We start from the raw sequence: 15,000 nt of genomic DNA, 5'->3' as shown, positions 1-15,000 counted from the left end.
TGTGGAATGGTCTTAACCGGTACTCCATGGGGGGTCCATAGTCATTCTCCAGTCTGAGCATAGTATTCATGGGCAAATTGAAATCGTCGATGAAGTAACAACTTTTGTTTGATTTATTTTGTTCAAACTTTAGTTTTCCTCCTTCCTGTGGGCAAAGCCAAATGATATACATCATTAATCAAACACCAACATTTCTCAAGCAATCACTTAAACATTATATTTGATGAACTTGCCAAAAAAAAAGGAAAGGCACTTTGCCTTGTCAGACTTATAAACCATTTCAAGGTTTATATATGGGAACTAAACCCAGTAACTATACTAACATGCTTTAAAATGTATTATCATAAACATGCGTTTAGAGATGAATAAGCCCTTTGCATGGCTGTATCACGTGACCTTTCTGGCATCTATTTTGTACCACGACCATTTTTTATGATTAACAAGGTCACGTGACATGGCCATGCAAAGAGCCTATCAAGCCAATGACCTCCGGATCAGCAGATAAACACCTTAACCAAGACTATCCAGGAGGGTGGTTTCTCTTGGTCAAAACTGTGACAAATTGTACATACGTGTTTTCGTACACATTTACCCTATATTTGATCTGGTAATAATAAAATTTAATATAATGTTATACCGTGCTGACATATGCCCGGAAATATTTAAAATAGTGTAAGGCCTTAGTTGACGGACTTCGAGAGTGAGGACACGTGCACATGACTTGGTTGTAAGTTCAAGTGATCGTTTGGTGTGCTGATTTTTTCGGGACAATAAAAATGTTAAACTACACTGTGCTTGTGCGTCTTACTTGGTGGCACCCGGTGACTGATCTCACATATGTTTACTTTCAAATGTTGTTGATTCTCATGGCCTCAGGATTTTCTCTTCCCCCGCCAGCGCCGCTTAAAATTCACGACCAGAATGCCTCTGAGAAATGGTAAATTTTTGACCTACTGATGGAAAAATTACGCACTTGCAACTGAGCCGAATAAAACGTCCGAGCGAGTTCAGGTAGCCGCTCTGTTGATGGTAATCGGACGAGAAGCGAGAGATGAAAACTCCACGTTCACAGGTTGGGAGGAAGGTGCGGAGTACTGTGAGCCTGGGAGAAATGTGCCGTTCGAGTGGTACCGGTTCAATCAACGAAAGCAGGAAGCCTGTGAGTCATATAACCGCGACAAGACCTCACTTCGGAAGCTTCCTGAAGGATGTGATTTCGACAAAATCACGCCAGATGAAATTCTAAGAGACAGGCTCGTTTTTCGAATACGCGACGGGAAAGTCAAGGAAAGACTCTTGCGTAAAGCATATTTAACGCTCGCGAAAAGAGACGAGGTATGCCGAGCAGCCGAAAGTATGCGGGCTCAGCTGAAAGTAGTCGCCGAAATCGGAGGTCCTGAAGTAAATGAAGTTCGCCCTGACGACTTACAGTGAGCAGGAAGACAAAAAAAAAACAAAAAGCAACCACGTTGCCCACAGCAACAACAACTCAGAGGTCAAGAGTGCAATAACTGCCGTTTTCAACATCCGGAAAATCAGGATTGTACCCGGCTGAGGGAAAGGAATGCCACTCCTACGGAAAGAGGAATCAAATTGCGTGTTTCCAGGAGGTGAAAGCTGTGGACAATTGTAACAAGGACGAAGAGGAAATGTAACAGGCAGATGAGGTGTCGACTCTTTGGCTAGATGTCTAGCAGCTGGTGACTGTTAAGGTGGATGCTGGCAGCTATATACGTTTTCAAGCTAACACAGGTGCCCAATGCAAGGTCCTATCGTTGCATATCTACAAGAAGGCAACGAATGACAAGAAGCTGGAAAAAGTCCAAACAATGGAGACGTCTCTGAAAGCATACGGGGGCTCCAAGTTGAAAGTCGTCGGCAAAGTGCCTCTCCGTGTATGGAAAAACATTCTTCTTTTCACTGGACTGCCGTTTGGTAGACAGTAATGGCATACCTCCCATACTGGGACGGAAGGCATGCATAGGCATGGGAATCTTGATTTTATCGTGACAATGACCACCAAAGCAAGACAGAAACGGGCAATGCACCAGTGTTCGCAGCGCAGATTCCACATACAGTAATTTCCACGAAAGACTCAGTGTTCAAATTCCCGAAAGTGTCCAAGGAGGGAGTTGGAGGATTTAACGGTGGCTATAAAATCAGGGTGGAGCCTATAGTTCAGCCAGTTCAGCATGCCCCATGTGTTGCAGTAGCAGTGAGGCCGAAACTCAAAGCAACATTAGATGACCTTGTGAGCCAAGAATTGATACCCCAGTGACGAAACCAACGCAGTAAATAAACTTAATAGTTGTGACTCCCAAGAAGAATGGTCAGCTCCGTGTTTGTCTAGATTCCAAAGATCTTAACCGGGCGATTCTGCGAGAAAACTATGCCGATGGTTGCGGACATTTCAACGCGTTTGCACAGGGCATAAAGTGTCCACTGTGCTAAATGTTCGCAACGGGTTTTGGCATGTTAGTTTCGATGAGAACTCTTCTTATCTCACTGCCTGTCAGACACCATATGGGCATTACCCTTGGAGACGAATGCCATTTGGGATATCCACGGCACCAGAAGTTTTCCAACCAGAAATGGAGCGGAGGGGGGCTATCCGGCATTGAGGTTGTTGCCGATGATTACATTGCAGTAGGCTGTGGTGAAACATATGACGATGCAGTTCAGGACCACCACCGTAACCTCACAGCGTTCCTTGGGCGAAGTCACGAGCAAAATGTCCGTGTAAACCCAGAGAAGATGAAATTGCGACAGTCTAAGGTATGGTTCATTGGCCATGTTGCGTCAGCCAAAGGCCACCAAGTTGATCCAACAAAGGTCAGAGCCATCACAGAGATGTCAGCTCCTTCTGATAAAGCACGTGACCAAGCCTCTACGGGATTTGACTCAAGAAGGTGTCGACTGGACCTGGGACAGTTCCCAGCAGAAAGCCTTTGACAAACTCAAGGAAGCAGTCACTAGAACCCCAGTTCTGCGATACTATAGCTTAAAGGAAGAAGTAACACTTCAGTGTGATGCCTCCCAGACAGGCCTTGGGGCAACACTAATGCAACACGGCCAAACGGTTGTCTTCGCTTTGAGGGCGTTCACACCCGCAAAAACACGCTACGCTCAAATTTAAAAGGATCTCCTGGCCATAGTCCTTGCGTGTGAACGTTTTGCTGCGTACGTTTATGACAGGCATGAAGTAAATGCGGAGACGTACCACAAACCACTGGAGCCCATTTTCACAAGCCCTTTGGCGTCAGCTACACAGCGTCTGCAGCGGATGCTGAGGCGCTTACAAAAGTACAACCTTCAAGTAATGTACAAAAAAGGAAATGAACTGAAGATTGCTGACACCCTCAGCCGAGCAATTCTTCCAGAGGTGAATGCAAGTGAGTTCATAAGGGAGGTAGAAGGGGCTGATCATCGGGATGTAATGGTCGTAACCAAACAGCGTTGGCAGCTGAGCAGCTAAAGAACGCTTCAGCTGACGATCCTGTGCAGCGGAAGCTACGAGGTCTAGGTTGGCAGACTCGAGTGTGGCAGCAGAGGAAGTCAATTCTGAGGGAGTGCCTATGAATGAGGATACGGTAACAACACCGGCTCCCACTGAACTACCTCCACAAATCGAACCTGGACTGGTCCTGAACCCCGAAGGTCTGACCGTGCAGTGAAAACACCAGCGTGGCATCAAGACTATCTGATCAATCACAAGTAGCTCATACTTTCAATCAGGACCGTATTGCTTGGACATTGTTGAAAAGGGAAAGATGTGACAATTTGTGCATATGTGTTTTCGTTCCGTGTTTACTTCATAGTTGATCCAGTGCTTCTTACAAAAAACGTTTGCTGACAGCGTTTGCAGAAAGCACTTGCAGACCACAGGGTTGCTTCTCCCAGAGTGATGCAGCAAATAAAAGGGAGGATTTAACGTATGATTAACTTACCACTTTTTCCAATATAAGCTTCTTGGCAAGGTCTCTTTCCTCCGTAGTTCCACTGACCCTAAATCCTTCCTCATCCCTCGAAAGGCTATACACTCTTGCTCCAGATCTCTGCTGAATTGATTTTATTATACTGCCTTTTGCTCCGATGACAAAACCTTTTAAATCTTTAGGCACACGTACGAAGTCCTCCATTTCCTCTTCGAGTTTTTCCAAACTCAACCTGGAAAGCGAAAAATGGGTACTGTGACAAAATTGAAAGCTGTCAAAGGCTTCGACATGGCTTCTGATTTATAAGGGGATAAAAATAGCCGAACTGTACATGAACTGAATCAAATTTGGAGGCACGGTGTTAAAGTTCACAGGGAAAATTTGAATTTGGTGTTGCATGTTTGCGTTTTATAAAACTGGATCTTTGGTGATTTTATGTCGCCGTTACAGATTTTCGGAAAAGGGAAATGAATATACAAACTTTTATTTTATTGTGTCAGTTCTTGCCAAAAGAACAATGAGTGGTCAATGTTTATTGTTTTTTTGTGTCTGTACAAATGCTAAAAGTTAAAAGATGACATGCTTGGACAAATGTAATTTTCTCTTGTCACAGCTTCAGATTACTGTTGCCATTTAATCCTAAAACTTCAACCTTGTTCGTTTTCGTAACGGAGCTCCGGCGGCCAAGCGAAGCACCATACTAATAAGAACAGGTAGGAACCCATGAGTTGCTTTTCCCATTGTAATCATGGCTGGCAGTATTGCTCGTGGGCGCGTACGACGACGTCTCACAATAATTTTCATCTTAATTATAATAATAATAATAATAATAATAATAATAATAATAATAATAATAATAATAATAATAATAATAATAAATACTTGTATACTTGTGCCCAACATGGCGGTCATATTCCAGCTATTCAAGCTATAATCATAGACAAAACACTGTGGGGAAGGTTAGCACTTTTCACGTCTTCATTGCTTCTCTCCCATCGCCCCTCATTCAATGTTGTGCAAAACTGAATGGTTTTAGTGGGAAATTGTTAAGTTACCGTCCAACATTGAATGGGGAGGGGGGGGGCAATATAAGAGAAAGTGAAACTATTTGTTTTGAGCTTTAACAGAAGCGGGTTGAAATACAGCTCTGGTGTGGTTCATTTACATAACCTTCCCAACTAGTTTTGTCTATGATTGTAGTTTACAGCATACATATTTGATAATGGACTTAAAAGTTATGGTAAATTGACACCTGTCAAAACAAGGTATCCGCTGACCAGTATAGCGTGACCATATAGTGGGCTTAAGTTTAGAGCTCATGGACATCAGCTGTTTTTTTTTTTTTGTTGACCACTGACCAGGTATTGGTTTCGGTTAGATCACAGGCTCAAGCCAGGTTAACCTAAACCAAAACGAGGCTTCATTTTTGCGCGCTTTCTGCGGCTTGACGCAGCTATCCATAATTCGTGAACTAACGCTCTTCATAGTCGACGATGGTCGTGTTTAGGTGGAAAAACGGTTTGGAATTTTTTTCCCTGCACTTTTTGCCGGTTTTAATCCAGAACAAAATTTGGTTTTATCAACGGAGTTGATAATGTAAATTGGCCACAGTACAGAGATTCTAAAAGCTGACGTTTCGAGCGTTACCCCTTCGTCAGAGCGAATCGAGGAATTGTGGGTTACGTTTAGTTTTTACAGTAGGGTAGGAGCTACGCTGTTGGTGGTAACATGGCAACGTAAAAAATAAGAATATATTAGTTAAATGAAAAGCGTTCGTTAAAGGGAACCTCCACTAAAACAACAAAATAACTTTAAACCACAGAACATAATGTTTACAATTGGAATTGCTCAATCTTTTTCCAATGAAAGCGTTTGTATTCGAGAAAAATAAATTCCAAAAACGCTTATTTTGGCTTTCAAATTTCCTGGGCGCCGCCATCTTGAATAATTGTGACGTAACTTGGTTGCCTTATTGTTCCAGAACAATCGCTCTTTGTATCAGAACAATAGGGCAACCAAGTTACGTCACAATTATTCAAGATGGCGGCGCCCGGGAAATTTGAAAGCCAAAATAAGCGTTTTTGGAATTTCTTTTTCTCGAATACAAACGCTTTCATTGGAAAAAGATTGAGCAATTCCAGTTGTAAACATTATGTTCTGTGGTTTAAAGTTATTTTGTTGTTTTAATGGAGGTTCCCTTTAAAACCGTGGGGATTAAGGGTGCCGATTTGGAAGATGAATTTTTGTTCCAGATTCTTGCGGCTTACCTAGATGTAGGGAAAGGCCGCAGATAGCCATGTGTTTTTTGGAGTGGTTAGGGAGATTAAAATGACGAGCGACTGGCTTAGATGAATCCCTGTCATTCTTCTCAACATCGCGAAGATGTTCGCGGAATCGGTCGCCCAGTCGTTTACCTGTCTCGCCAATGTATAATTTATTGCATAACGTACAGGTTATGCAAAAAATGACATTTGCGGAAGTACATGTGAAACGATTGGTGACCTTAACAGATCGCTTAGGTCCCGATATCTTGCTAGTGTTAACAATGAAAAGACAAGTTTTGTTGAGCTTAATGATAAAGAATTATCATGAATGACTCCGTTTGTTGTTCCAACGTAATTGTTGAGTAAAAGAGCCTACTTTTGTTTCTTTTGAGTTGAAAAACAGCAGCTGTTTTAAGACATGGTCATATGCACTGTAGTAATGTGCTTTAATTCATCTGTACTAGGATCAACTCTAATCGTCGCATTTGTTAACCAAAACGACTTCCGCATGTTTTAGTTTAGAAGGATACACCCCTAAACTCGTTGAGATATTCGTTAATGCCAGTTAAAGGCTTGGACCAAATGTGTCTTGTGGAGGGTAAAATTCTGGTTGGACAGGATATAGTCTTCTTCTCTTTGCTGAGGGGAACAGAAAGCGTCTCTCGGACTCCCTCTATTTCAGGTGCAGTTACAGGTTCGGAGAAGAAGGATTTTTCTTAATATGTAACCAGTGGCGATTAATGAGTATTTTATTTCCATGGATTGGATTGGAGGTTGCGTGGGAGACAGGGTCGAGAATCTTATAGAATTGCATTGTGGGACTTTCTGGGGACGAGCAACTGTTTAGACTTTGGTATATTCTTGTACAAAAACAATTAACTTCGCGTTAAATCTTTGTAGATTATGTTATTAATAAATATACGTCGTATGTACCACGATCTAACTGACCTTTTGATCAAACTTTTTCGTTTTCCAGACAATTGTGCACCTTGACAGGTGAGCGATCGTAAAATTGCCATTGTGCAATATTCTGGTGGTTTAGGAAGCTCAGCTCCTGATATATCGCTTTCTTGCAACTTGAGTTCTTGCTCCGCGCATGCAATGTTGAAAATGCGACTCCCAAAACACTCCCACAATACAATTCAACAAGGCTCTCGACCCTGCCTCAAATGCCACCTCAAAGTGGCCAATAGAGACTATTCTTTATTCTTATAGCTTTTTTAAACCATGTGTAATCCACGGATTTGACAGCTATTTAGCTTTGCGACCCGATAAAGTTCTCAGCGTTTGTTTACCATGTTGTAAAAAGATGAAAAAAGATTGAAATACATTTTTAGCTTTGCGACCTGATAAAATTCTCAGCGTTGGTTTATCTTGTTTATAAAAGATGAAAAAATATTGAAATACATGCTGACACCTCCACTTGAGATGAAAGGTGGTTTTCTGCAACTCCAAACCTTAGTGCATAATCCATAAAGTCCCTCTTCAAAGTGAAGACGCCAACACGATTGTCTTGGATTGGAGGCGAAACTATTTTGAAATCCCACGAGTAAACAATGAAGTTTGAAGGGAGTCGATTCAATGTACAGAGGCCCAGTCATTTGGATCAAACTTTATGAATAGAGTAGTTAATTTAAACTAAATTGATGACAAGGACAATTTTAAACAAACCATCCGAGATTTTTCTAAAGATGTCAATAAATGTTTCAGTTGTTTGGATCAAACTTTATGGGGATAGTAGTTAATTTAAAATCATTTGTTAACAAGGACAGTTTTAAACAAACCATCCGTAAATTTCCTAAAGATTTTGATAAATTTTCATTTAAAGCTCCAGTGGTAGTGATATTTTTAGGTTTATCGGAATTTGAGCATTTTATTATTTTATTCATTTATCTCTTTCATGAAATTTTCTATATAATTTACTTTTATTTTTCTATACTAAACATTTCACCGTTAGATAGCAGGTCCACATCAGCCAGCTCAAATCTGTTCAATCTGCTTCCTCAAATAAAAGTATGTACCGATTGTGTATGTATTTGCCAATAACATCAATCTTGACAGCCAGTTCAGTCAACCACCAAAGTAATTGTTTCAATTTAACTGTTGCTTGACCTTGAACGGGAATTAATTAAAGCATATCCCTTATTTAAGAACTTGAGGCTTTTGGTATTTTCCCCAACTGTGAGTCAGCTATCAGTGTCGGGTGGCTGCATGTGACAATAACAGTGGAACTGTTTATTACATATTTCTTGAAGGCTTAACATCGTATTTATTTGGTTCGTTATTTTCCGTTCAAAGTGAAGTAACTGTATCAAGCATAATGTCAGCTGCGAAAACCCCAAAGAATAAAGTAAATGGTAGAAAATAATAAAGCTAAATAAAATAAGGGAAAGGATGAAGAGCAGGACGAAAACAACGAAGGAGCAGAAGTTTAGGTGTGTCCATCTTGATCCGCTCATGCTGGTATTTTAACTCTGATTTAGTTAGCTTTCACAGTTATTAGCATACTACTTAAGTTAGTCCGAAAATTCAAATTCAAATAATGTTTGTGTTAGCATGCATAAATGTACTCATTCAATTAAGAACTAAGGTAACGATTACTTCACATAAAAAGGTATTATCACGTGTTACCGACATTCTGGAACTGAGTATAATGGACGAATTTTTGACCAGCAGAGGGTAATAATTACTGCATTTCCGACCGCACATCATGGACATTTCGTCGTCCATCATGCATTTCAGTATTTCTTACCGCTCTTGCTGCAGATCGAAGCTCCTTAAGTCCACAATACTAGATAGAATTCTACATAGCTTTGGAATTAGTCCTCTGTTCGTATGAAGCGATAAAACTGTCAAAATGAGGAGTGAAGCACACAGATGATCAACAAGCCGAAAGCACTTCCTTGTACCAATGTCGACTGTAGTGAATTATGGGTAATATATTGACCGAGCTACCTGGGGACAAGCTTAAATTCCTGTTTCTTCCTTCCGTTCACTTTCTTTTTTTTCCAGTCTTATGCGGCTTGTTTTACAAATTATCATTATTTTAAGTTTTACCTAAAATATATAGTATTCGCAAAGCCTGTGACCTCAGGTGACATACAGAATGAAGCACTTTGCTATATTGAGCTTTTCCACCAAACAAAAAGGTAATTCCAACCGCTTTATTTTAGAATCAAAACGAAGATTAGCAAATGGCGCCGGCATTCTGAGAAAAAAAAAAAACAACAACAGAGTACAGTTACAGCTTTTAAGACCAGCGGTCATGAAAATCCGCTCAAAATCCGAATTTTGTGGCAGAAGTTGAAAGATGGATTTCCTTCATCTTTGGTCTATGACTAACTTTTAGGTAGGTAAACAATGTGGTGCTGTTAATTCGTGCCTAAAACGCACTTATTCGGGGAAAATTAAGAAAAGGGAATAAGAGGTCCGCATGTCGCGGATTTCGCCAAATAGAGGACCGAAAAACCACGACTTTTAACGAGGCTCCCCAGAGTTTTATGGCCGCGCGCAAGCTGGGCACTAGTATGGTGCCCAGATGAGTGGTCAAGTATGACAATACAGGTAACGAACTTTCGATTCAGAGAAACTTTTTCTAGAAGGTAAACGCTTAAATTCGCTTTACTTAAATTCACTCCCGGACAGGGAAAACCTCCCGGACAGGGAAAAGACTAACGTAAAGGGGAAAAACCTCCCGGACAGGCCCCCAATTTCTGTTACCGTAACTAATTACCGGCAGAAAGAAAATAACCTCGGTATTTCTACGAAACGCAATTTATTTAACTGTAAACAACGGGAGACAACTTAGCTCGAGCTAGCGACTACTCAACCTGCTAGCAGAGCCTTTCTTTTGCTTGCTCGATTTTGGCGTTCTCGCGAAAGACTCTGCATGAATTGATTAAGATCTTTATTGAGTATGCGCTGCATGTTGCCAGGATGCAGTCTCGAACCCAAGCCTAATATGCCCGATCTCGCCGCCATCTTGGTTTTTCATGGTACAGCGGGCTCAATTATAACCATCGGTTTTGTCACTAAACGGACGCTCGCACTGGAAAAACCGGTTTGACGAGAGAAAACAAGATTGACTAGTCCAGAAGTTCGGGCTGCGGCGGCTTCAAAGAGTTGACGCCATTCGGGCAGAGCCTCCTTTTCTCCTCCTCAGTAAAGAAAAAGATAAAAGGAGGCTCTGCTCGCAGGGTGGCGACTACTCTTAGCACAATCTCAATACAATTAACTGAATACTTCTCTACGCTTATCTGACCACAGGCAAAGTACTGCCCTTCTCTTCGACGAAATCTCCTGAAGACTTCTTTCACAGTATCGCACTCCACGGAAACCAACTGTAGACTTGACAGCAGAATGTCAGAATCACACACGAACGGGGAAATCCCTTCACTTGTCACTTGTCACACAATATCACTTGGAAATCACAAACGGGGAACAAAGTCCCGAATCACAACAACAACCGACTGACTGACTAGAGAGCCGCTTATATAGCTATCCGAAGAGAGTCCAGAAGTTTCCAAAAGTTACTATTTACAGCTTCTACAATAAACTCTATTTTTAAACTTACGAGTCACAAACTATTTTGAAATTGATGAGTCACAGTTCAAGAAAATTCCTGAAACATGTTGCGTGACTTAGGTGAAGCAAAAGCAATTAACAGGGGGTGAGGACAAAATGCGGAGCCCTACTCCATGGAGTACAAAATATGATGTAATTTATTGTTTTCCTCCATTTAGCTTAAATGGAAGGGTTCTGCAGGAAATTGAGACAGGCTCTCCCATTAACAGGAATTAAATTTCCATTTGAAGGAATTTTATATCTCTTGCACCTACAATCATCACTGGACTGAAATGGACGTCATTCGCGCACTGATGATCACAGCACATGAGTGTCCTGTGTATTTTCAAGAGGAAATACATCTTACTTTACTGGGATCAAATATCATGCTTAAGATGACAACGTTTAGAAACCGTAAATAGAAAATGCAACAAAATTCTTTGAAAAGCTGTTAATACTTACAAGCTACTAACAAATGATTTATATGTAAGTTGGGTTCAACAACTAGGCTGCAGAGGTCAATATAGTGGTGTAGTGTGTTCATTGGAGTACACTGTAGGTCAATGTAGTGGTTGCAGTGTCGTCATTTAAGTACTGTGCACCGTAGTTTCAACAAGGTTATCTTTATAGTGTGGACGGGGACAGGGGGTCGGGAGCCCGGAAGAAATAGGGGCGGGAGGGGTACGGGAGGCGGGAGAGGAAAGGGCGGGATGCGGGACTTTCTAAGAGTGCTGGAAGCGGGGGAGAAATGCAAAACGCTACTTGTTGTTATTTATTAATGTATTACAATACATTAGCCTCTTGTGAGCAATCAAGCAAACAAGAATTCCCGCTTGGGTTGGAAAACAGGCTCACTTCCGGTGAAACTGTAAACCCTTTCGCTGTGGTTACGTCATAGGACATGAAATGTCAAGTGGTTGTCGCGTAACTGCTGCAAGATGGAGCAAAGTGACGCGACGTCATTTTAAAAATGTCGTGGAAGACCATTTTAATAGAAAGACCTTCTCGGGAGCTTGCTCCTTGTAGACGGAATGCATAAATGGCGGCTAAAAATGTATTCTTTTGTTTATGTGCTAATTAGACTCACTAGCCTCGCTCTCAAGATTAATTTCTTTTGAAGTTTGTCCATGTAGACGAGGCCAGTTAGTCTCATTAGCGCAGGAACAAAAGAATATTTTTTGGGGCGGATCTTGGGGGAGGGGGAGGAGGGTTATGATCGAATCCCCTACATTAAAATATCTAACGTCAAAAACTTGTAAAAATATAAAATAAATATAAGTAAATCGATATTTTGGTAAGCTACGAATCTGGTTCTTTTTTCACCAGGACTGTGATCCAGACATTTCTCTAACCTTAACTGTTTGCTGCGAATTGTTTGCACTACGCCAGTCACTTCATTCGACAATGAGCCACAGCAAACAGTAATTAAATTTGAAGCATGTAAACGGATATCTGCGCACCACTATACACCTTATTCCAAGATGGCCGCCATTTTAGAATTCTTTTGTTTTCTTGCAAATTAGCCCTTGTTGCCTCGTTCTTAAACTAGAAATTCAAAAGAATATTTTCCCTTAAACGAGGTAAAAAGGGCTAATTTGCAAGTAAACAAAAGAATACTAAAATTGCGGCCATTTTGGAATAAGGTGTATGACAACGGAAAGATTGTTGGGCTTGGCTCTGATGAACATTCACCACGAAAAGCCCGTCAGCTAGGACGCAGTGGTTCAGCGTTTTGTAGAAAGAATGCTTCTTCTGGATCCCGTCTTTGATGAAACACATAATTTATAAAAGTTTAACTGCAGTATACTTTTATCATAGTTTCATAAACGAAAATTTAAAATTTAATCCGAAGTACATAACTTTTTATCTTTTTTGCGCAGCTCCGTTAAAATTTAAAGCAAAAATAATGGAATTTTAAACTTAAAAAATTAGACATTAAAACGCACTGACTTTGCTTCAGAATTCCGGAAATCGCGTTGCCGAGGACTAAAAAGTCCAAATTTCCCAGCGGTCTCCAACAGGTACGCCGACTTCAGCGGCACCTTTAATCGGATCCCATTTTGTAAAAACCTGGATCCGCCCCAGGAAACGCGTATTTATCAGAACACGAGACAATTCAAAACTACAAGTTGGAACCATTAAGACCGTCATCACTTAAGAATTACGTAGCTAAATGACCAAGATGTGTTTTGAGTCTCCTAATTTATAGGGAACGGGAGCAGGAATGAAAAGGGCTGGAGCCGGGAGGTAAAGGTACGGGAAGTGAGAGAGCAAGGTACGGGAGGCCCCCATAGTGGTACAATACTGTAATTTCTACTTCTACTGAAGAGCTGTAATTTCACATCATGTATTAGTAGTTTCACAGTAGACTGAGTGTGATAGATCTTGCTGAAGTACATTTACTGTGTAATAATTTTACTAAGACATTCAAGGCTTTGTAAAGTAAGAATACAGTACCCTGATCAATTAAAATCGATACACTACACTGGTGTTGCACCGACTAGTAACTGACAAAAAATTAAACGATGGAATTCAACATTTCGATGCAAGATGAATTACGGTCATATTTTTCCATCATGTAAGACAATAAGGAAGAAACTCAGGAAGGAAAACATGAAGAGAAAGCAGTTACCGACCCAGTGAATTAATTGAATAGGGGCATCCAAGCTAGAATTTTCGAAACATTTGTTGTAAAATTCCTTGCTTGCCTGCCTGTCCTAGGATTTTCGGACATCTAAAACATGGTACAATTGCCCATTTTAAACGAATTTTTACCCTAAAAAGGTCACCTAGAATTTTCAGGAGCCTTTTTTGTGGCTGAAATTTTCGAAAAGGTAAGTTTTGATCCCTATAATTTTCGGATCACTAGACTTTCAGCTAGGAATCCGAACAGATGAAATTTTTTTAAGGGATAAAAATATACCTATATCTATGCTTAAATACTAAAATACGTTTAACAATGCTATGTTTAAGTGGTTTTGAACTATATTCTCGTTGGGTGCCCCTGATTGAAGGAAAGAGTAACGAATAATCTAGCTTATTTCTCCGTCAAATAGTCCTCAAAAAGTATGCCTAACAATCAGGGGCACCCAACGAGAATATAGTTCAAAACCACTTAAACGTAGCATTGCTAAACGTATTTTAGTATTTTAACGGTAGATATAGTCATATTTTTATCCCCTAAAAATTTTTCATCTGTTCGGATTTCCTAGCTGAAAGTCTAGCGATCCGAAAATTATAGGGATCAAAACTTACCTTTTCGAAAACTTCAGCCAGAAAAAAGGCTCCCGAAAATTCTAGGTGACGTTTTTAGGGAAAAAATCCTTTAAAAATGGGCAATTATACCATTTTTCAGATGTTCGAAAATCCTAGGAGAGGCAGGCAAGCAAGAAATTTTACAACAAATGTTCCGAAAATTCTAGATCTCAAATCGTCTTCCGAACAGATATTTTCCCAAAATTGACGTTGGGTGCCCCTGAACAATCACGAAAATATGGTAAAACCTGGGTTAATCTAAACAGCTGAACACAAGCACAAATACGGTTCAAGCAATATCCCCAACTCAAGCCCGCGCTTTTTTTCGCTTACGTATGTACTGTTGGATTTACTATAGTAGATACTCGGTACTTTGGGACTCTTTTTGTCGGGTGATACCCAGGATGACTACCCTCTGACTAGCCAGTATACCATTTGTTTGGTACATTTAAGCCAGCGGTTGCTACCAATCTCTGAGAAGATACGTCATAATTTTTTCAGCTGCCAGCTCATGTTCCCTCAAGATGGAGGATGTGGAGATGTATTCGGACCACTTGCTTTTTAACAAGCGTCAAATGGGACCGATCGGGCAATACACAAAGTAAGTCAAATAGATGGATCTTAAAATTAATGACTCGTCTCTTAAACAATAAAGTTAGTATAGACTATTTATAAGGGCTACGGTCTCATTGCTTTTAATAATATCAATATAATGGCAAAAAATAATATATAGTATCCAGAAATTGTTCGTAATATCCGACTTGTTAATTTTAGCAAATTTCTTGTGAGTTTTTTGTGATTTAATTAAGGAGATGAATATGAATACTGAGGAAGTTCTCTATATTTTATAAATATTTTTCAGCCTATGTTAAATGCTTAATTGAATTTACGATCTCATTGTCATGTATACCTGGATGGTTTTTTTTTTAAACAAAGGTAACAGCTGTAGTCATTAAAGATAGAAGTGATCCTGGCATTTATGT

At 40.4% G+C, this 15,000-nt stretch overlaps 2 protein-coding genes across 2 annotated transcripts in view; one reads left to right on the top strand and one right to left on the bottom strand.

Moving 5' to 3' along the window:
* The window catches only part of LOC137992744 (uncharacterized), a 67,660-nt gene extending 58,540 nt beyond the window's left edge, over positions 1-9,120 (bottom strand). Inside the window, exons 1-3 of the mRNA XM_068838242.1 lie at positions 8,952-9,120; positions 3,948-4,167; positions 1-145 (exon numbers count right to left, since the gene is read on the bottom strand). The exon at positions 1-145 is cut by the window's left edge and continues 14 nt beyond it. Of these exons, the coding sequence (XP_068694343.1) occupies positions 1-145; positions 3,948-4,139 (337 nt within the window). The 5' untranslated portion in view covers positions 4,140-4,167; positions 8,952-9,120. The remainder of the gene's footprint in view (positions 146-3,947; positions 4,168-8,951) is intronic.
* Positions 9,121-14,526: 5,406 nt separating this feature from the next.
* LOC137992746 (proton-coupled zinc antiporter SLC30A5-like) overlaps positions 14,527-15,000 on the top strand; it is a 22,217-nt gene continuing 21,743 nt past the window's right edge. The window contains exon 1 of the mRNA XM_068838244.1: positions 14,527-14,618. Coding sequence (XP_068694345.1) covers positions 14,542-14,618 — 77 coding nt within the window. The 5' untranslated portion in view covers positions 14,527-14,541. The remainder of the gene's footprint in view (positions 14,619-15,000) is intronic.

Source organism: Montipora foliosa, chromosome 2 (genome assembly GCF_036669935.1).
Source record: "Montipora foliosa isolate CH-2021 chromosome 2, ASM3666993v2, whole genome shotgun sequence".
Taxonomy (NCBI): domain Eukaryota; kingdom Metazoa; phylum Cnidaria; class Anthozoa; order Scleractinia; family Acroporidae; genus Montipora; species Montipora foliosa.
Note: the sequence above shows the minus strand (reverse complement) of the source record. Positions and strands in the feature narration are given on the sequence as shown.